This window comes from Orcinus orca, chromosome 2 (genome assembly GCF_937001465.1).
Source record: "Orcinus orca chromosome 2, mOrcOrc1.1, whole genome shotgun sequence".
NCBI classification, from domain to species: domain Eukaryota; kingdom Metazoa; phylum Chordata; class Mammalia; order Artiodactyla; family Delphinidae; genus Orcinus; species Orcinus orca.
Window position 1 is genome coordinate 173,492,039 of NC_064560.1, and position 23,223 is coordinate 173,515,261.

Genomic DNA, 23,223 nt, shown 5'->3' on the forward strand with positions numbered 1-23,223 from the left:
ACAAAGAAAACCAGGTAAAATCCTGATACCACAGAAGTTTTTTTTTTTTTTTGCGGTACACGGGCCCCTCACTGTTGTGGCCTCTCCCGTTGCGGAGCACAGGCTCCGGACGCGCAGGCTTAGCGGCCATGTCTCACGGGCCCAGCCGCTCCGTGGCATGTGGGATCTTCCCGGACCAGGGCACGAACCCGTGTCCCCTGCATCGGCAGGCGGACTCTCAACCACTGTGCCACCAGGGAAGCCCTCACAGAGGTTTTTTGAGACAAACATTCCCCATGAGATTGTGCTAACAACACAGGCACTGTCTGGTGAAATCTTAAGCCAAAGGAAGAGAGCCCAGCCTGATGATTAAGACTCCAATCAGGTTTGAACTAGGGTGTCTAACCGTCCAGTTCACTTGGGACTCAGGGGTTTCCTGGGACAAGGGACAGTCCAGCTAATGTGATGGTTGGTCACTGTAGTTTGAATCCAGGCTCTGCTACTTGATAGCTTTGTGGCCTCGGGTAGGATTCTTAGCCTTGTTGAACTTGGTTTATTCTCCAGTTAAAGGTGGAACATATTGACTTCACCAAGTTGTCAGAAGGATCAAATGAGGTACCCTTGCTAATACTAGCAATGGGAGTATTAGCAGTGTGTTTGACACATAATAAATGCCCAGTAGATGTTGACATAAACTGTCAGAATCCATGTAAAGAAAGTTTTAAAATAGGCACAAATGAGTGTATGATGATAGAAATCAGAAGAATGGTTACTTGTGTCAGGAGACTTGCTAGGAAGGAAGTGGAGGGAGCCTTCTGCAGGGCTAGATATGTTCCAGCGGGCAAGTACTGAGCTTTATAGCCTGTTTGAGGCAAACATGATATTTGGGTTACCAAGGAGGAAATTAAAAGAAATTTATTTTCTACGGGGTAAATTAAACAAAAATCCTCTGGGACCTTTAGTTGTTCTTGCCTTTTCCTTATACCTGCTCCACCCTACAAAACAAAGACTTCTGTTTTCCTAGGCTTACCTGTCCTCCCAGCCTCCATTCATGTAGACACACTTTTGATGTCATTGTCATATGGCCTTGATTTGAAAACCATGTTGTGGTTCTTTGCTTGGCTTTCTCCCTGCCTCCTTCTTTTCTGATATGAGCTACTCTCCCCTCCACAGCCAGTGGGGGCACATAGTTTCCCAAGAGGACTCTCAAAGCTGACTCCCTACCCCTACCTCAGAGCCCCCCTGCTGTGACTGTGGAGTCACCAAGTCCTTGTGACCTTCAGAAATACACAGGCTTTGTTAATTCCACTCCCAGGGATACATCCAACGGAAGTGAGTGCTGACTTCCACCAAAAGATGTGCAAGAATGTTGGCAGCGACTTTATTCATGTGAGTCAAAAATTGGCAGAAACCCAAATGTCCATCAATAGGAGAATGAAGAAATAAATTGTCATATATTCCTACAATGGAATGCCATTGGCAATAAAGAACAAACTACTGTACTGCCTCAGAATAACATGGATGGATCTCGCAAACAAGAATGAGGAGCCAATTAAGGCAGGCACAGAAGTGCATTCTGTATGATTCCACTTGTATGAAGTTCTAGAACAGGTGAAACTAACCTAGGGTGGGAGAGGTCAGAATAGTGGTTACCTTGGGTATTGACTGGGAAGGGGCACGAGGAGCCTTCTAGGGTGTTGGAAATATTCTCTATTTGATCTGAGTAGTGGTTACACAGGAGTAGATGTGTGAGTGTGTGTGTGAACATTCATCAAGCTGTACATTTAATAGTTATGTGCTTGGGACTTCCCTGGTGGTGCAGAGGTTGAGAATCTGCCTGCTAATGCAGGGGACACAGGTTCGAGCCCTGGCCTGGGAGGATCCCACATACCGCGGAGCAACTAGGCCCGTGAGCCACAACTACTGAGCCTGCTAGGCCCGTGAGCCACAACTACTGAGCCTGCACATCTGGAGCCTGTGCTCCGCAACAAGAGAGGCCGCGATAGTGAGAGGCCCATGCACCGCAATGACGAGTGGCCCCCGCTTGCCACAACTAGAGAAAGCCCTTGCACAGAAATGAAGACCCAACACAGCAAAAATAAATTAATAAATTAATAAACTCCTACTTCCAACATCTTAAAAAAAAAAAAAAGAATCCACCTGCCAATTCAGAGGACACGGGTCAAGCCCTGGTCCAGGAAGATCCCACATGCCGCAGAGCAACTAAGCCCGTGTGCCACAACTACTGAGCCTGCGCTCTAGAGCCTGTGAGCCACAACTACTGAGCCCGCTCGCCTAGAGCCCATGCTCCGCAGCAAGAGAAGCCACCGCAATGAGAAGCCCACTCACCACAATGAAGAGTAGTCCCCGCTCGCCACAACTAAAGAAAGCCCTCATGCAGCAACAAAGACCCAACACAGCCAAAAATCATTAATTAATTAATTTTAAAAAGATAGTTATGTGCTTTACTGTGTGTAAACTATGCCTCAATTTAAACAAATGAATTTAGGGTTCTCTGAGCCTCTAAAGGGAAATTGATGAAAGCTACCACAGCCCCGTAGAGGTGATTTGGGGCAATAACACAGGAGAATCATCTGGCTTCTGGGCTGTGGAGTCAGAAGGAAGGATAGAGGATGGTCAGTGTGTTCCTTTGGCAGCTACCTTCCACGCTCCACCAGCAACTGAGCATAAGGGCTTAGGGGCTGTGGTCTGGGCCCTCACTCTGTGACTTTGTTATGGGGGCGGGCTGTCAGTCAAGCTCCAAGAGTCCCCGACATCTCAATGCTTGACTCTTTTGTGAGGGAGCATCCTTCTCTACACCCCGCTCTGTGAATTCAGTCCCGAGACAGTGGGCTGCTCCAGGGCCAGGGAGTGGTCTGTGCTTCCCTGTTGCTCCAGAACCTGACACATCTTAGGCTCTCAGTGCACCGTTGCCAAATGGATGCCTGAATCCGTGGCCTCCTGTCACCTATGGCGTTATATAATTCTCCCCAGCTGGAACTGACCACTGATCTTAAAGCCAAAGATGTGCTTTTTGACACATGGGTTATTCAGGTGACCTTTCCTAAAAGAAATGGCATTCCAGGTAAGCTACTGGCATCCCTGACTTGCTTCCATCCAGTGCAGTTCCAGTACTGCCAGAAAAGACCTCCAGTTGTCTCTATAACCAAGTTTCCTAGCACCATCCACTCCTAGCAAAGAGGCTGTGTCTATACTGTAGGTAACTGGAGTTATCAGTGGTGCTGATGGTAGTTTCTCTGGGTTTGGTAATTCCCTTAGATGGAGGCTGGGATGGCTGGGCTGTTTGGTTCCTTGAAGAGATTTCTGTGCTATCCAAATAGGTAGCCATTAGCCACATAAATTCCATTTAAATTAAAAATAAATAAAACTTAAAATTCAGTTCATTACTCTAGTCACATTTAAAGAGCTCAGTAGCCACACATGGCTACTGACTACCATATTGGGCAGTGCAGAGCTACATACATCTCCATCATCATAGAAAGTTGTATTTGGCACTAGACTGATCATCTTCAAACCCTCTTGGAACCATTGCGGGAGGGAAGGAAGGAACTAAGTAGGATTGGACCCCTACCCCCAGTTCAACGAGAGTCACTCTGCCTATGAATTCAGATTTCAAGTTAGAATTCATTTGGGAGAAAAAGTTCTATTGCTTTTTAATTTTACAATGCTTTTTGGAAAGATAAATACAAACCATACTTAAAATAAGCACATTGTAAAAATAAATAATTTTTAAATAATTAAAATAAAATAAGCACACTGTGAAAACTAACATCTTCTTCCCATCCTCTGACTCTCAGACTACTGGTTACCAGCTTGTGGGAGCTACACCCTGTCCTACATCTTGTTTTCCCACTTAATTTTTCTTGGATCTTGTTCAGGTTGGTACATACAGATTTCACAGCTACACATTATCCCACTGCATGGATGTACCATAATTCATTTAGCCAGTGCCTATGATGGACATTTATGTTGCTTCCAACCTTCTGCTACTACAAACTATGTTGTGATAAACAAACATCCTGGTATTTAAACCTTTGTGCGTGTACAGATATATCCTTAGAATAGATGCCTAGTGAGGGAACTGCTTGCTCGAAGGCCATGTGCATTTTTAATTCTAATATTATATATAGATAGATAGATATAGATATAGATATATAATGTAATATATATTGCTGAATTGCCCCCTTAAAATGGTCTTTTCCCCACCACCTCAACAGTGCTGTTACCAGGCATACAGGTCTCCTCCTGAATAACAGTGGCTTCTCTTGGGAGGGTACTCCATTGCCTCCCCACCACACATCCCACCCACTTACCTTTCCTTCTTGTCAGTCCTTCTTGCTGCCAAGAGTGGTTGGCACCTGCCCAAGCATTCACCAGGCCCCCAGGTACTGGCCTAAATCCTTTACTTCAATGTCTCATGCCTCATGGACTCTTTGCAACACTCGTGAGGTAGCTACTATTATTCCCATTTTACAGATGAGAAGCCTGAGGCTTAGTCATTAACTAACTCGTTCATGGTCACCTAGCTGGTTAGTAGCAGAGCTGGGATTTAGCCCCAGGTCTATCTCACTTCAAAGCCTGGGCTTCTTGGGGAACCAGTAGGCTTCCCCACACCCCCCTCCCTTGCCCCTCCTCCCTGCATGGACACCAGGTGCTCCCCTCTCCCTGTTAATAGCCATCCACCTCTCTTCAGTGTCTGCCTGTGTGCCCGTGAGCCCTCCACTCCTGCTCACTCCCTCCTTCCTGGGGTCAAGGCCCACACCTCTCTCTGACCCTCCTTCACCAGGAAACCAGTGCCTCGGTTTCCTCTATTCTTGGCCTTGGGACCGCCTCACCTGACCCGCTGGGTCGGCCCATCCCGCCCCCAGGTGATCACCTTGGCCTTCAGGGCTGGGGAGGGAGAAAGCAACGGCTTCCGTCACCTGACCCTGCTCAGCCAATTCACGGAAGACAAGATGTCAAGTTAATGAGCCTGTGGGCCTCTAATTAGCTGTCAATTACCTCAAATTAATCAACTCCTCGCCTAATTAAGCATTGTCGGCAGGTGGGCACAAAGCAGACCATTGTGTGGGAGCCCTGAGAAAAGCGGGGCTGGCAAACTTGGTTAGGATCAGCGCTGTGCATCGCCCCTGTCTCCCCAGCGTGCAGCACTGGGCCCCTGCGCCCACCACTGTCCCTAGGCACCGGGACCCGGGGACCTCCTGGGCAGCGGGGTGGATGGCGCTTCATGAAGGGAGGTGCAGAGCTTGGAGGCAGGTGGGACTTCTTCAGGGAAGTGGGGCAGTGAGAGCTGCGTGGCCGGGCAGAGGAAGGTCGTTTCGAAGGGGACAGAGGCAGGTCCAAGGGACCAGCTCCTGGCGCTCATCGGAGCTGGGGCGGGGGCTGGGCTCAAAGCTGGGCAGAGTGGAGGCCAGGTCATGGCCGAGAGTTCAGGCCTGTGCGGCTGGGCAGCCTGGCTTCCAGTCCTGGCCCTGCCGCCTGTAAGCTCTGTGATCCCGGAGAGTGACTTCACTTCTGTGAGCCACACTTTCCATCATTGCAAACAATGAGAGTAACTTCTTAAGAGCTCTTATCAGGCCTCTGTGAGGATTAAATGAGATTGTGCCTGTGAAGCACATGCCATGCTGTCAGTGTTCGGTGGATTTTGTAGTAGTGACGGTGGAGGTGGGTGAACCGCTCAAGCTATGCACTGTGTCCCCAGATTCTGAGCCCCCAGGCTGCAGTGCACCCCTGATAAATGTGAGTGCGCTGCTGAAGACATGCTGGGTGCTGGATTCTGAGATGTCCTGGCTACAACCTCCTCTCCACCCCTTCACATCTCCCAGCACCTTTGAGGCTGCATCCAATGAGCCCTGGGTGCCCCATGGAGCTCAGATGAGGGGACCACAAGTCTCTGACTAGCGACCAGGAAGAAGAGAGCACATAAGGACCCCTCTCCCCTTGGGTCTTGGGGCTGCAGAGCCTAGAGAAGAAGGTGTCTCCCGGCAGCCCCCAGGCACTGAACTCATGCCCTGGCCATGGTCCTGGAGGCTGAACCGGTACCCACTTTCCTTAGCACAGGGCAGGGTGAGGCTGGGGGCCGGCTGGGTAGATCTTTGCCCCCACTGATGGCCAAATGCCTCCACACACAGGCCTGGTCTGTCCCTTCCCCCACTCCAACCAATCCTTGTAATCAACCCACCAAATTTCTCATCTGTACCCCCCATCTCAATCCTGGCACAGGACACCCTCTCCCTGCCTCCTGGGGCAATGGAGGTCCTCAGTCTCATGTCTGAAAGCTTGGAAGTATCTTCCCTCTCCCTGTTTAAACCACTCAGTCATTTAGCAAACATTTATTGTGCCTACTAATGAAAGCTCGCAGTGTAAAGGGGAGATGGTTGGATAAACACAAATCATTAATGCATGCGCTAGAGATGTGAGGGACAGAAGGGAGCTAGGATGTATTATGTACCTATGGTATGCTGGCAGAAGTGGCAAAGCCGGATGTGGGTGCCCGTACCTCTGACTCCTGTCCACGAGGAGAGATCAGGTCTGTGCCCTGGGACGGAAGTGGGGATGGGGGCGGGCAGGTGTATGCTACCTCAATCTGGGCCTGGGTAGGTGAGGCCTCCCAGGGAAAGGGAAACTGGAGCTGAGGCTTGAAAGAAGCAATGTATTCCAGATGAAGGGAACAGCATATGTGAAGGTCCAGAGGCATGCAAAGGATATGGAGAGTTCAGCAAATAGAGATTTCCTGAGACGAGCCACAGCAGATGCTCACTGTGCAGTGAGGAAGAGCAGGATCTCAGAGGGCCTTCAAATAAGGCCTTTCTAGTAGGGATTTGGGGACCCCTGGGAAGACTTACCTAAACTCTGACCCCTCCTAGGGGAACTGAATGCCACAGCCATCGAATCCATAATTTAACCAAATGAAGCTGCTTGTGTGGCTCCAGAAGGAAAGGGAAGTATCGCGGGAGTGGGCCTTCCTAAAACCAGCGAAATCATACCATTCTGTGGTCTGCCTTCCCGGAGAACGGCCTGCTTCCCTCCCTTCTGTACCCCAGAGCACCTAGACTGGAACAAGTGTCCAGCAAAGCTTGTGAAATAGTGCAGTATGCAATTTGTTTCTCCCTACCACATACTGACGTGTACATGGATGCAGGAACTTGCTTTAAGCTCTGACACATTTATCCCACTGGAAAATTTGGATCTGAGACTAAGAGTTCCATGTGGGCTTGAGTGGAGGAGACATAAGTTTGGGAGCTGAAGGGTGGCCGTGGGACTGAGGATCATAGCCAGGCTGCAGGGAGGAGAAGGAAGCAGCAGTACTCAGGAGAAGCTGTGGTTCCCATCTGTCTGGGGCTCGCCCTATCTTAGATCCCACAAGGCCCGCACATCCTTGTGGTCCTTTCTTACTTAAGCAAGTTCAGTTATCTGTACCTACACCCCACCGAGAGTTCCCCACCCCAAAGCACCCTGATATATACCGGCCTGGAACAGCCAGAGGAGCCCCAGCACCCAGGTGGAAAGGCATCTTACAGACCAGCCAAGGCAGTGGTTCCAGTGGAGCCGCAGGAGCACCCAACTCCACGGATATTCCCACAGAACTGGGGGCTGGTAGATGGCTTTATTACACAAACAGTGCAGAAGCCCAGTGTGTGAGAGAGACAATGAATACATTACACCTGTACGTACCGTTATGTTTAATGTTTACATTCATGTTTATCAAGCTAGATAGTACATAAACACAGTTTTAAAACCAAACAAATACAAAGGGATATAGAATGAAATGTAGGCTTCCCTCACACCCCTGTTCTGCCTTCTGATTTCCTTTCCCGCAATCAACCAGCAACCAGTTTTTCAGATACTCTTCCAGAGATTAAAAAAAATAGTTTTATATACTTATCTTTTCTCTTTCACAAGTGGCAGTAAAATATACTGTTCTGCAGCTTCCTTTTCATACTAATATTGTCTTGGAGATTGTCCCAGCTCAAAATGTGTGATAACAGCCACATAGTATTCCATTGCCTGAATGTGTACTTTTTTTTTTTTTTAAAGTTATACAAAATCATCACAGCCAAAAGGAGGCTAACGAGACATGATGACTTGATGTCCTATGATCTTCTGGGACAGAAAAAAGATATAAAGTGAAAACTAAGGAAATACGAATAAAGCACAGACTTTAGCTATTAAAGTATCAATCTTGGTTCATTAACAAGTTTACCATACTAGGGAGTTCCCTGGTGGCCTAGTGGTTAGGATTCCGGGCTTTTAATGCCAGGCGGGGTTTAATCCCTAGTCGGGGAACTGAGATCCCACAAGCCGTGCAGCGCAGCAACAAAACAAAACAAAACAAAACAAAAAAGGTACACCATACTAATGTCAGATGTTGATAATGGGGACATTTGGGTGTGGAGTTTATGAGAGCTCTGTACAATCTTCACAACTTTTCTGCACGTTTAAACTTGTTCTAAAAATGTTTATTTTAAAATAATTTAAAAACATACAGATGTTGAGATTAACAAAGTATCACTTCATGCAAAAGCCTTACTGACTGCTTAACAGTGCTGGGTCATTATGTAGGTTCCTTAGTCAAACGAGGGAAGTAAAAGTACTTCCCTGAGGCAATATGAGAATTGTTTTACATTTTCAAAGGGTTGTTTGAGATAAAAATGGTGGAACCACTGGCCTAGTCCCACCCTGTCAGTTTACCAGGGGGCAACGGAGGCTAGAAAAGGTGTGACTCGTGCCCGGTCACAGACTATCACCTCAGGTTCTTCCAAGCCCCACGCAGGCACCGGGCTGGTTGGCACTCGCTGCCCACACTGGGCGAATACCTCCCGGGTCTGCTGGGTCAGCAGTGGGTAAGACGACCAGCCGTGTCCTCCCTCCTCGGAGGTAATTTCATTTTAACAGGCTGACATACAAGCTGAAGGAAAGACGCTCTAACGATGGATGTCAGGCACTGGTTAGCAGGGGAAGCCTCTTAGGACCCTTGGCATCCCTCCCCTTGATGCCTCCTAGGAAGGCGGACTGGGCGCGGGCTCACAGGACCCCCGCGACCCCAGCGCAGCCTCCTGCGTCGGCGCCCTTCCCAGGGCTATCCGCGCCTTCACCACTAGAGGGAGCCGCGAGCGGCCCCACGGCGCCCGGCAGTTCCTCCCCAGACCCGGCCCTTCACCGCAGATCAGACTTCGCCAGGCGAGGCTCGGGCAAGCCCGGGCCACTTCCAGTCCTCAGGCCTCAAGCCCGCTGCCCTCTGCCGCCCCGACCTCGTGCAGGTGCCCAGCACCCTGAACTTCACCGAGGGGCCCATGCTCAGCCCCCCTACCCAACCCTCTGAAAACCCTCCTGTGCTTCGGCTCCCATTTTATAAATTAGGACCCAAAGAGGGTAACGGTCATGCCCAGGGTGACACAGCTAACGTTTGGCAGAACGAGATGCCCAGGGGGGCCTGGTTCTGACCTCCTTGCCTCAGGGGTTCTCCCTCAAAGGGTCTCAAACCCCCTCACTGTAGCCTTCTATCCAGGTGGGGAAACTGAGGCACGGGGCAACCCCAGGTAGGGTATATACACTGTGTGTGGGTGGCTCAGTCTGCCAAGGGTAGGCAGGAGGCTGCACTGGGAGGCCAGCCCCTTGACAGATGAACACAGCAGGAGAGCCTGTGGGGGGCGGAGGGTGCCAGCCTGCCCCAAGGGGGGAAGGGGTGCAGATGCTGGTGACTCTCTCCTGTGGATGTGTGACAGCTGCAGCCTCGGGTGGGAGGCCAGAGACCCCACACGCTAAGAACTTTCACTCACTGCCTGAGGGCTAATCCCATTACTCTCCTGGACCCTCTGGGACCACCCTCCCTAACCCTCCCTAATCCCCTGCCTCCTTCTGGGAACGGTCCAAGGCCCTACCATGGACCCCTGCCAACCTCAGTCTCCTGCAGACCTCACCCCCTCAGGCCCTATCAGCCGCCTTGCCCACCCATGCCCAATTCCTGTGGAGGTTCGACCTCCTCCACCTGCCTCCCCTGCCAGCCCTGCCCCTGTCTGCCAGTCCCTAAGCTGCCTTCCCAAAATGGCCTCCAGCTGGGCTCCAGGTTTTGTGAGCCTCCTTGCCCTTCCCAAGCAGGCTTCTGTTTTAGTTTCTGTTGAAGGAATCATCAGGTGAGCGCTTGGGTCCACAGTGTTTTCATCTGTAAAATGATGTTGATCTGATGATACGGTGAGATGCCATATAATAGCAGGTGTTTAGTGCAGCACCTGGCACGAGGGAAACCCCCAAGGTGTCAGCTGCTGATGTAATTACCATCAGTGGGACGGATATGTCAGCTATGCAAGGGGAATGGATGTATTCTGTTACCAGAAGGCAGCTCCATGGCCTGGGGGCAGATGTTAGAGGGAGGTAGATATGACTCAGGTACCCTGTCCTCACACTAGTGATAGGAGCCACTATGTACACTGGGTATTGGGCTCTTCCTGTAGGCTAGGTTAAGCCTCTCCACCCCCTCATGAGGTAGGTACTATCCATACCCCCATTTTGCAGTTTGGAAACTAAAGTTAAGAGACAGCTGGGAATTCCCTGGTGGTCCAGTGGCTAGGTCTCTGCACTTTCACTGCTGAGGTAACAAGTTTGATCCCTGGTCGGGAAACTAAGATCCCACAAGCCGTGTGGGACAGCCAAAAAAACCCCAAAAAATCAAAAGGCAGCTATGAAGTGGTGGAGCTGGAATCAAACACAGCTCTGACTCCAGAATTCTTTGCGGTATTCTACTGCTTTTCAGGATCCACTTCAATGAGAGCTGATGTTTGAGAGATGCCCACCCCCCAAAAGGTAATGGGCTTCCCATTTGCCAGAAGCATTCAAGGCAATGCTAAGGGACAACCAGTCAGGAGCCCTGAGGTTCCATTACAGGCCCCAATCCCCCCAGTGTCCCCAGCCTCCTGTTTCCAGGGCAGGCCAGGCCAGGTCACTGTCCCCTCCCCAGCCTGGGCACAGGAGGGGCCCCCTTTGGCCCTCAGCCTCCCTCTCTCCTACCTTCTGCTGCTCCTCATTTACATAAATTATCTCTCCCCAATTATCCATCCAGCTGTCCCAACTGTGACCTGTGAATGAATTAAAAACGGGATATAATTTAATAATGGCTGATTAGAAGGAGATTAGTTGTTATATAAAAGGGAAAGCCAAGAGCCAGCTAGTTGCCCTTAATCTGACCAATACCATCGTTATTCGGGAAAGGCTACCCTGGCCATCATCAGACAAGGCAGGCATGAGGACGAGGGTTAGGGGAGAGCCCAGGTGGGGCCACACCACCCCAGAGAGAAGACCAGGGTACTGGGAGCTGGGAAGTTGAGTCCCAGGCAACTCCTGTTACTTCCCTGGGCCTTGCTCCGTCCTTCTAAGTGGGCTTGGGTAGTTTCTGGGGCCCCTTCTTGCTCTAAAGTCTAGATGCCCTCAAATCAAACCACTGGGCTTTCCCAAGGCAGCCACTGCCTCCACAACAGAGCCTGCCCAGCCCCTGCTGGCGTAAGAACTGGGGGTTCAAGAGTCTGGTGCCTCCTAGGAACACACAGCAGCTGGGGATGCGGACCTCCCCAGGAGGGGACCCGGCTGTCTGGGGTAAGTCATAGAGAAGGGACTGGGGTTGGTTGCACCAGGAAGGCTCCATGGAGGAGAGACTGACTGAAACAAAGAGTGTGTGAGTGCCCAGCAGGATCTCTGGGCCCCCTTGCCCTCAGGTGAATGACTGGATGTAGTGGCAAGGACATGTCTCCGAGATTCCCAGTCACCCTTTCAGCCTCAGCTCATGTGCACCTCCTCCAGAAAGCCTGCCCTTGATCTCCCCAGCTTTGTGGTCTCCCCAGTGCTCCCATATTTGTCCACCTGCTTATGGTGTCCATCTGCTTATGGGACATTTGTGTCCCCATTTGTGAGTTCCTCAAGGCCAGGGGCCAGCTTTTTATCTTTACGCCACCAGTGCCAGGTACACAATTTTTGCTCAACAACATCATTGAATAAATAAAGATACCTCCTCCAGAAAGCCTTCTGTGATTGCCCGAGTGTGGGTTCTGTGCTCCCAAGGTACACTGTGATTATGCCTTTAAAAATAAGGTAAGTCGGGCTCAGGACAGACAGAAGCTCCTGGAGGAGGGGGGTGTGTGTGACTAGAAACTTGGGGGAGGAGGTTGAGCGCCAGCCGCTGTCCCAGTTCTGCCAGCAATCGAGTCTAAGTGTCTGGTTATTACCCTACCGCAGTACGTGCGTGGGCCGCGGTACTAGAGAGGCCAGTGGCTCGCTTGCCCGGCAGGAGTACCTGCGCGCGCTATCGGCAGCAGGGAATGGAAGCGGAGGACGCAGGCAGCTATTCCCTGCAGCAAGCACAAGCTTTTTATACGTTTCCATTCCAACAAAAGATGACTGAAGTTCCTAGTATGGCAGTTATGAATGAACAAGAAATGCCAGCAGAAGTTCCAGCCCCAGCTCCTGCTCAGGAACCCACACAAGAGACTCCAAAAGGAAGGAAAGGAAAACCCAAAACAACAGAACCAAAATCCCCAGTGGAACCCAAAAAACCTGCTGAGGCCAAAAAATCTGGCAAGTCCACAAAATCAAAAGAAAAGCAAGAAAAAATTACAGACACATTTAAAGTGAAAAGTAGACCAGTTCAATAGTGTTTCAGAAGCTGAACTTTTGACCAAGACTCTACCGGACATTTTGACCTTCAGTCTGGACATTGTGATTATTGGCATAAACCCAGGACTAATGGCTGCTTACAAAGGGCATCATTACCCTGGACCTGGAAACCATTTTTGGAAGTGTCTGTTTATGTCAGGGCTGAGTGAGGTCCAACTGAATCACACGGATGATCACACTTTACCAGGGAAATAGGGTATTGGATTTACCAATATGGTGGCAAGGATAACACCAGGCAGCAAGGATCTTTCCGGTAAAGAATTTTGTGAAGGAGGACGTATTCTAGTGCAGAAATTACAGAAATATCAGCCACGAATAGCAGTGTTTAATGGAAACTGTATTTATGAAATTTTTAGTAAGGAAGTTTTTGGAGTAAAAGTTAAGAACTTAGAATTTGGACTTCAACTGCATAAGATCCCAGACACAGAAACTCTCTGCTATGTTATGCCATCATCCAGTGCAAGATGTGCTCAGTTTCCTCGAGCCCAGGACAAGGTTCATTACTACGTTAAGCTGAAGGACTTAAGAGATCAGTTGAAAGTCAGTGAGTGAAACACAGACATTCAAGAGGTGCAATATACATTTGACCTGCGGTTAGCCCAAGAGGATGCAAAGAAGATGGCTGTGAAGGAAGAAAAATATGATCTGGGTTATGAAGCAGCGTGCGGTGGTGCTTATAGTGAAAATCCATGCAGTAGTGAACCTTGCAGCTTCTCTTCAAATGGGCTGACAGCTGACAGTGGAGAATCAACTTTCAGTGACATTCCAGATGGGCAGTGGATGACCCAGTCATTTACAGACAAGATTCCTTCCTTTAATAATCACTGTGCGATGCAAGAACAGGAAGAAGGAAACCATGCTTGAGAATGGTGTTTCTGGGCTTCCCTGGTGGTGCAGTGGTTGAGAGTCCGCCTGCCACTGCAGGGGACACGGGTTCGTGCCCCGGTCCGGGAAGATCCCACATGCTGCGGAGCGGCTGGGCCCGTGAGCCATGGCTGCTGAGACTGCGCGTCCGGAGCCTGTGTTCTCCAATGGGAGAGGCCACAACAGTGAGAAGCCCGCGTACAGCAAAAAAAAAAAAAAAAAAGAATGGTGTTTCTCAGCCCTGCTTAAATGCTGCAGTTTTAATGCAGTTGTCAAGAAGTGGCCCTCGGTTTTATTCATATTTTACTCTGGTGATGTAATCATGGTACAGTAGAATCAACTGTACAGACCTAAGCAGTTTGGAAGGAGAAAGTAGAGTTCTTTGTGTATGAGTTTTTATATTGGAATTAATCATCATTCCAGCTATTTATCAACTATCTTTCATTTATGAAGAAATTGATTTTCTTTTGGGAATCACTTTTAACCTGTAATTTAAAAATGCAAGAATCTGCATATTTACACTTGATTATTAACTATGCGTAAACTTAGATGCACCGTTATCCCTTTCATGCGTAAGAAGGGCGTGCTAATGATAAGATTCCCACTGGTAAAGAGGCAAATGTGCTGATTTTCATCTGTGAGGTTAACCCTCAGTGGAGTCTCATTTGGTAGTTTTTAGTGGTGTTTGATGGGCTTCCTTAGTTGTATTCACACACAGACCTCCTTGCTTTACCAGTGGTGAGCGTCTGTGAGAGTTGCTTGGTAGTAGAGTTGGAGAGTATGGCCTTGCAGCAGCAAGGCTAACCCAGCCTTACCTTTCAGGGCCATGAGCCCTGGCTTTGGCCCTCTCACCCCCATGTGCTGGTCCTCTAGTAGGCAGAACTATTCTGCTGGGATGGTAAGTTCCAGAGAGTGCAGAAGACCTTTTAAATTTTGCTACTTCATCTGTGTTTTACTTGAGAGACATACATTTGATAGGGAAGGAACTGAATTTCTCAGTATCTATCACCATTCAAATTTTATCCTCCTTGGCTTTAAGCATGTAACATGGAAATGATGAGAAATGAACTTTCAGGTTGAGTAACAAGATGCTGGAGGTGTTTGATAATCTTATTTAAACTGGTGCTTTATATATATGAGATGTACTAAAATAAATAATACAGGATTTTTCTTGCTAGGTAAATCGAATAAGCCAGTAATTTTAAAAAATTCTTTCTCTTCATCATTGCTATTTGTTACTGTGGACTAAGTGAACCTCGTGGCCAGGTTACTTTGAAGTAATGTATCTTTGTGATTTTCTAATGCATTTTCCATGGTGCTACAAATAGTCCAGACTACTAGGCCTGGTGGATATCAAAGCTGGGTATTTAGAAATGCCAGTTGCATTTACTCCTGATCACCTCTGAATATTCTGATTTTATACCTACCCAGGGAGCATGCTGTTTCTTGATATGAAAATATTTATGAGGTTTTGGTATTTTTCTAAAAGGTTATATAGCCTGTTTTTTTTGTAATAAGAGATACAAATTATTGTTGTGAATCTTCACATGCTTTTTTAGCTGTAGCTATGATGGATTTAATTTTTCCTTTAGTCTAGGTAAAGCTGTGTAAAAGTCATTCATGTTATTTAAATCACATCCTGTACTGCTGTTTACATGGATGTTTTGTGCAGGTGCTTTGAAGTGCCTTGCATCAGGGATTAGGAACAATTTAATTATTTTTTCATGGGACTATGTAAAGCATGTAACTAGGTATTGCTTTGGCTCTTAACGATTATAGCCTTACATAGATTCCTTTTTTTTTTTGAGTGGAGAAAATACCCTTTAAATTATGACGGACACTCACTAGAGAATGGGTTTGAAGATTTTTTTCAAGTGTACAGTAATGGTGTTTTTCATTAAATATGACAGATGGATGGTAAATGTTGATATACCCTATACACAACAATATGAGACTTTTTCATTGAATAATATTTTAGAAGTTTTTAAATTCATTTGAAACTCTGATGGTTTTTACAATAAAAAATATTGAAGATGGAAAAAAAAAAATAAGGTAAGTCACAGGATTTCCCTAGTGGCCTAGCGGTTAGGATTCCAGGCTTTCACTACTGTGGCCCGGGTTCAATCCCTGGTCAGGGAACTGAGATCCCGCAAGCAATGCAACGCGGCCAATAAATAAATAAATAAATAAATAAGGCAAGCCACTTATGGAGAAGTAATATACATAGACCAATAGTTATAGATAAAAATGGATGGATAGACAGAGAGCTCGGAGTCAGACTGACTGTATATGAACCCCAGGTCCACTACTTCTGACTGCATGACCTTGGGTTCTTCCCAAGGTCTCTTGTACTGTGCCTCAGTTTCCTCGTCTATACAATGGATGTATTTAATATTTCCTACCTCGTAGGGTTTTGTTTTTTAATTGGTCACGCCACGCGGCATGTGAGACCTTAGTTTCCTGACCAGAGATCGAACCCGCACCCCTTGCATTGGAAGCGCAGAGTCTTAACCACTGGACTGACAGGGAAGTCCCCCTCATAGGGTTTTTATGAGGACGACATGGGTGAATAGAGAAAAGCACTTACAACTGTGCAGGGTACATAGTGAGCAATTGGTAAGTGCCTGTGGGTGTTGCAGTGCATGTCACACTATTTGGTTTTCTTGCCAGTGGTGGGATCTCTGAAAACAGGACTGGACTTCTCATCTCTGTTGATGGGCCTGCACGGGGCTATCTCAGCAGTCCTGGCTGCTGCTTTCACACTGAAAGTTCCAAGGGGGCACACGTTGGGCAGGACCAGCACATTTCTCCCACCATTGATGGAGGATCTGCTCAGTGTCAGACCCAGAGTCCCAGCCCTTCCCAAAGAGGCTCACAGCTTTGTGGAGAGCAACACACCCATGAAAGGGGTCTGACCTCATGGTTCAGGTCTGGGCCATGTGTCCCACGTGGTCAGCTTCAGAGGATGTCTGCCAGGCCTGAGCTTGTATGAAGGGGCCAAGCCCCTGGAGGAAACAGGCATGCTGACCAGGGAGGGAAAGCTAGAGTCCTCTGCAGCAGCTGACTTAGGGCCATCAAGGAGCAGACGACAAAGGGAGCACGGTCTGCAGTGCCAGAGGCTGGGAACGGTTGGGGTAGATTCCAGAAAAGGTTGATTTCCTCAGAACATAAGGAGGCATAAGGTGTATGCGTGCACAGTAAGTGTTTGCTGACTGGCAAACTGAGCTGCTCCAGAAATTTTCAAACATTCCCAGTTATGAACATCTTGATTCCTTATGCGTGGGGAGGGGCCTGGGAATCTGTATATTTGACAAGACCTTAGGTAAGTCTCATGAACAGGCGGTTTCCTCTGCCATCCCATCCTCCAGGCCCGGGAGCTGCAGTGCCCTTGGAGAACGGGGCTGACTGTGACCTCACCTTGCCTCTGACATCCCATTGAGCCCCTACTCCACTCATACCCAGCCCAGGACAACCTCCCTGGTGGAGCCCAGAGCATATCCGTCCATACTGCAGCAGGAGGCCTCGCAGGCCAGCCTGGGCTGTGGGATAATTTGATATTCAAATCCTGGCAAAGACCTGCTTCAAATTGCTGCAAATTAAGCTGATTTTGTCCCTCCGAATGAGGGATTTGCTCCTGTGGATCAACCCTTCCGAAGACTTGATGAGGTCAGGATTAGAGCCGGAGGGCCGGAGAGAAAAGCCTGAGGTGGGAGGCTGGAGGGCTGCTTCTTGGTGGGAGGGCGAGCCCGGCCTCTGTGTGTCTCTCCCCAGCCCCGGACTTAGGGAAGTTTCCCAGAGTCTCAGAACTCAGCTCTTCACTGTGATGCGGGGTCTCTGGGCCCCTGAGGGGCCAGCCTTGCCGCCCCTGGCCCCATCCTCAGGAGAGCCCAGCCCTGTAAAATTCCCAAAGTGGACCACATCTCATCCTTCCAAGCATCTGAGAGCCAGGGCCCAACTGATCACCCCCATTTCACCGATGAGGAAACAGAGGCTGCAAGAGGTGAGATGAGGCTCTGCTGGCCAAAGACGACCTGGACTCAACCTCTGCCACCAACTTGCTGTGTGACCTTGAGCAAAGGGCCTCTGTGAGTCTCCTCGTAAGGATTACTGACAATGCGTGCACAGCGCCAGACACGTGGCAAGCACGCCATTAAGCATCGGCCAAGGTTACTACCCACACAGCAAGCACAGGCCAAGGCCCTGAAGCTAGGAAGCGGCAGAACAGGGATTAGGACCCGGCCTCTCTGGCCTGACTAAGTCACCGCCCCCCCCCCCTCCACCCGCCTTCTCCTGGAGGTCTGCGCCTGCTGACGGCGCCCCTCCCTGGCAGAACCTCATTTCCATCTGTTTTATCAAGGCCTGTACTGTATATTGCAGCCATTTCAAATTGCACCATTAAAGATTTTATGCTGGAGACGTTAAAATTAAAAAGATCTATGTGCAAAGAGTCACAACGAATTTAATCAACTTGATTTAATAGAAAACAGCAAATGGAATTTATGATGCCTCAAAAGACAAGGGAATTTTTTTTTCAACAAAAAATAATAAAAAGCACTTTCTGGAAAACAGAAAGTGGAGTGGGATGGGGGTGGCTCCCCATCTGAGAGTTTATCAGAACCTAATCCGCGGCCAACAACCCCAGTCGGGGCGGTTTGCCCGCTAATCCCAGCTGCCATTAAAATATTAAAGATAAATCTAATCGTCTCTTTATCCAAAATAAGCGACTTTTGTGGAGGAGAAAACATATAACCCTTTGGGAGGAGAATTAGTCCTAATGCATCAAATGGAATTCGGTCCAGGCTGGGGCGAAATAGGGTTTAGAGTCAAATGAGATGGTAATAGAAATAAAGCCCAGAATAACAAATTAAAAACCCTCATTTACACGAATTAAAAGGGCGCACAAAAGGGCTGGAAGCCCAGGCCTACACTCCTCATCCCCCAGGCCCACTCCCCCCTCCCCTGGTCTCGCCTGCCCAGCTCTTCACCCACTCACAGGCCCCCAGGAGAGGAGCCACTGCCTGACCTCATCCTCTCAACTTGTGTCCCGCAGCTTCCTGCGGACTCCCCAGCTTCCCGCGCCGAGCCCAAGTCCAGGCTGGGTTCCTGAAGGCTGACTGAGCCTTTAGGCATCTTTCCACATCCCTGGGGTGGGCTCTGGGGTCAGACAGAACTGGGCTCCTGTCCCAGGGCCGCCCCTCACTATGTGAGGTCTTGGTTTAATTTCTTAAACTCCCCAGGCCCCTGCTAAATTCACGGGAAAATGCGGATAACACTAGTCTCCACCCTTACGCAGCCTCTCTCCACGGCCTTGACCTCATTGCTGCCTGCCGCCCTAGCTCCCCTGGATTCAACAAGATGACATCAGGACAGCCCCAGGCAGCTTGGCCACTAAGGGACCCTGCGGAGGTCAGACCTGTGCCCCTGGAAGGCAGGAGAGCTCAGCAATGGGCCAGCCTGGAAGGCAGGGGGCAGCCAGCAGCCATTTTAAAGAACTAGGTGGGGTCACCCCTAAATTGTCACTCGAGAGGCCTGAGGCCACTCCAGGTCTTCAGGCTTCTCACTAAGCAGCGCTGTGTCCCCTGAGGTTGCCTCAGGGTTGATCTGTGGCTCCTCCTTCATGGTGGGATTTCGGGGGCTCTGACACATACCTCCCCCAACCCGGGAAACCCTCACCTTCGGGTCCAGGTCTGAATTCCCCACATTAAAATCACACTCTCTGCCTTAATAGCAGGATGCTTAGCAAAGGAGACACACTCAAATAACAAAAAAAGAAAACAGAAAAAAAAGAAAAAAAAAAAAGAGACACACTCCCCTCCAGGGGATTCAAGGGCCCCTCCCTGAACCATCACGAAGTTGACGGGTACAGACCAGTATGACAAACCCACTCCCAAGAGCCTGTCTGGACGGCGGGCAGAAGGGGGGGAGAAGGGGGCTCTCATGCCTGAGGCACCCCGTACACACACACAGGAGGGCAGGAATACACCTCTGACCTCCCCCAGCCTTCTTAACAAATCCACTTGAACGGGAAGTTCACGCTGACAGCATTTTATTATGGGATATTAAGTGGAATCGGATTGCGGGGCTAAAGCTTTCCCTGGCTGACTTTCTGTGTTCTGTTGGCCTCCTCCCCTCTGCACCCACCAGAGTCCCTCCTCCCTCTAGGGAGTGCTAGGAGGGGGTCTCTCCTCTTACCTTCTTCAACACCTACCTGACCCCACCTTTGGACTATGCCAAGTGGTAATTCTGGGAAATTGGGCTTGGCTGGAAGACGTCCCTGGCCACTTGGGAGTGGGTGACCTTCTCCCCAGGATGACTGACCGGAAACGTGAGGAGATGCTGGATGGGATGGGGTTTTCCCAGAGAGGCGTCCTAAGCCTGAGGTTTGATGGGCAAGTGTTGAGGGAAGGTGGTCACAGGTGAAGGAGCTGGGGTGGCCCGTTGCTGCAAGCTACCTTAGCACATGGGGAAGGGGCTGGATTCCCAGAATAACACACAGTTCTGGGTTAGCAAATAGTTAGCACCATTATACAAGGTTGTTGTAAGGATTAAAAGGAAATGTAACATTTGTGAGTGTCTACCATGTACCAGGCACTGTGGCAAGGGTTTTACATGCATTCTCTCACTTATTCCTCACACCTCCATAATGTGGATTCTTTAATTATCCCCATTTTACAAAACAGGAAACTGAGGCTCCCAGAGGTCGAGTAAATGCCAGGGTCTGATCCCAGCCGTCTGACTCCAGAACTGTGCTTTTAGCCACTACACCATAATAGCTCATATCAGGTGCTATACTAGCCACTTATGATAAAATGGTCAAGGTGTGAGCTCTGGTGCCAGATGGCTGGCCAGGTAGTATACGGGCTTGTCCACAATTCTTCCCTCCCTCTCTACCCTTGTCGTGCCTTCCCTGGTGGGAGGAGTTTATTGCCCCACTACATTGCCTTTGGTCTTTGCTATGTGACTAGCTTCAGCTGATGGGATATGAGCAGGTATGACCCAAGCAGAGGCTTTAAATGGGTTTGTGTGCTTTGGCTGCCTCTGCTAGAAGAGCATGCCTTTGGTAGCCACAGTCCCAGAATGAGAGGTATGAGGCAGACCCAGAAGCAACCCACAGGTCACACCCAAGCCTAGCTGCGCCTGGACCCTGGGACCCAGAGCGAGAGATAAACCGCCTGAGATGTGGACATTGTTGTTACACCTTACTTGTAGAAGCCATGGAGTTGCCCTGCTCAGACACAGTTCAGGAGAGAACTAGATGTTCAGGTGCAAGGGTGCAGTTAGCAGACAGCCTCCAGCTGCAGCCTCTTCCAGATCCACAGCAGTGCTGTTTGACTTTTTCCCAGCTTTACTGAGATATAATTGACAGATAACATTGTGTAAGTTTAAGGTGTATAGCATGTTGATTTGATACATTTATAATCTGCAAAATGATTCCCGCCATAGTATTAGTTATCACCTCCATCCCATCACATAGTTATCATTTCTTTTTTGTGATGAGAATATTTGAGATCTACTCTCTTGGTAACATTCCAGTATATGATCCAGAATTACTCGTTATCATCACTCACCCCAGTGTTTGAGTGACTGGGCGTGGTGAGGGTCCTAGGGCCTGGCCATTTCTGCCCAACCCAAGCCTTCTTTAGCGGGCAGCCTTTGCTCCGGAGCTCCCCATTAGATTGGCTGAGACTTTGTCAGAGCTGCCTTGTGGTTTGAGGCTCTCCCTGTCCCATCCTGCTCCCCCTCCCCTTTACCTTTCACAGGGTTACCCCCACTCCCACCCCCAATAAACCGCTTGCCTTCCTAACCCTTTCTCATTATCTGCTTTCTTGAGTACTTGAACTGACACAGCCTTATTGCCACAAAACCTGACTGTGCAATTCACTAGCTGCCTGACTGTAACCGTACGATGACTCAGTTTCCTCATCTGTAAAGAGAAGATAACAGAAACACCCATCTCATAGGTTTTTTGTGGGTATTGAATAAGATAATCCATGTACAGTGCTGAGCACTCGATAAACGTTAACTGAGATTGCCAGAGGTAGTTGTAACTCTCAATAAATAAATGCTAGCTACATATGAATGATATAGGATAAAATATCAAGTCAACAGATATAAATCTAGGGCGGATCTTAAAAGACTGAAGTGTGAGAAGGGTGGGCAGATGAGTTGCAATTGTGGACAAGTATAAAGCAGAAAAAAATAACGAAAACTTTCAAGTGAGATGGTCGATATATTCTGAGCCATCATTTGTAACCAGAAAAAAGATTTCCAGACTTCTATATGATCTTTCACCTTCTAAATACTTTCATGCTTATTTTCCTCCAAGAAGGCCAGGAATGGCATCACCATCTCCATTTTACGGGTAAAGGGACTGAGGCACAGAGAGGCTAAAAGACTCACCCCACAGCACACAAGTAAGTGTTGGAGGCAGAAGTGAAACCATGTTTGTAGCTCTCCGTGCGCAGAGAATATTGGGCATCATGGAAAAGCACCAAAACAAAAAACTTAGGGGCTTCCCTGCAGCAAAGTCAAGTTGGTGCTACCTAGACCACTACAAAAGCTATTCTAGGGGACACTGGAGAAGTTCTCTAGATAGCACAGAAGAGAAGAGAATCAAGTGAGCATCAAAGTTTGTGAGGTTGGAGAGGAGAGACAGATCCAAGAGGGATTTCTAGCTGTCAGGACTTGGGGATAAGCCAGATCTCTGCTGTGATGGCAAGTCCTTCAATTTTCTCCCAGGTCAAAACATTTGATTTCAAATCCTTCTCCAAGGTATCAGTGAAGTGTCACTTATGGCCTCTAGTAACAGAGACCGGACACCAGTCGTTTAGACACTGGTGGGGGAAAAAAAAAAAGGAAATTTCTTTCTCTCTGTATAAAGAAAGCTCTTTGGGGGCAGTCCAGGGCTGATATGGTGGCTCCTGGGTCTTCAGGCACCCAGACTCCTAATCTTCACTCCACTTTCCTAATGTTGGCTTCCATCCTCAAGGTCACCTCATAGCCCAAAACAACTGCTGAAGCACTAGCCATCATGTCTGTGTTCCAGACAGGAAGCTGGAAGAAAGGCAGAAAGAGCAAAAAGGGTGTGTGCTAAATGTCTTAAGATTTCTGCTCATATTTCATTGGTTACAACTTTATCAAATGGACACTTTTAGCTGAAAAGGAGGCTGGGAAATGTAATCTTTTATCTATGGACATCACCACTCTGAATAAAATTAGAGTTCTGATACTAAGGCAGAGGAGAGAACAGAAATTGGGTAGGCAACCACCAGTCTCAGCATGCCCATAAACATAGATTTTATTAAGACATCTCTCTCCAAAGCCCTTCTCTTTATTACCCCATATTATTCATAGCTTAATGGCCCAAATTAGATTTTTAAGGGAAATTAAGGTTCCCAGGTTAAATTGTGTTGGGGAGTAGTGTTAGGTACTATACCCACAACTTTAAAAATTTGGTTTCAGGGTTATGAACAACTCTGTCTAACTTGACCCAAAAAGGAATTTACTAGAACAATACTGAGTAACTCAAAGATTCTCCAGGAGGTTGGGAAACTAGAATCAATGCCCAAAAGCTTGTCACAGTACTGGTCTGGTGAAGAAGCCACTGCCGTTACTGTCCCCTTTACTGGATCCTAAGTGCTGGATCTCCCACTGCTGCCACCACTAACCCTGAGCAAGGAATTCTGCTGCTAATCTGTC

At 48.6% G+C, this 23,223-nt stretch overlaps 1 protein-coding gene across 1 annotated transcript; it reads left to right on the forward strand.

Annotated features, from left to right (window-relative positions):
- Positions 1-12,305: 12,305 nt before the first annotated feature.
- Positions 12,306-13,541, forward strand: LOC101280342 (G/T mismatch-specific thymine DNA glycosylase-like). The gene is given in 2 exon segments (XM_033420408.2): positions 12,306-12,616; positions 12,618-13,541. Coding segments are annotated over 2 exon segments (1,218 nt in total). The 3' UTR covers positions 13,525-13,541.
- Positions 13,542-23,223: the final 9,682 nt, after the last annotated feature.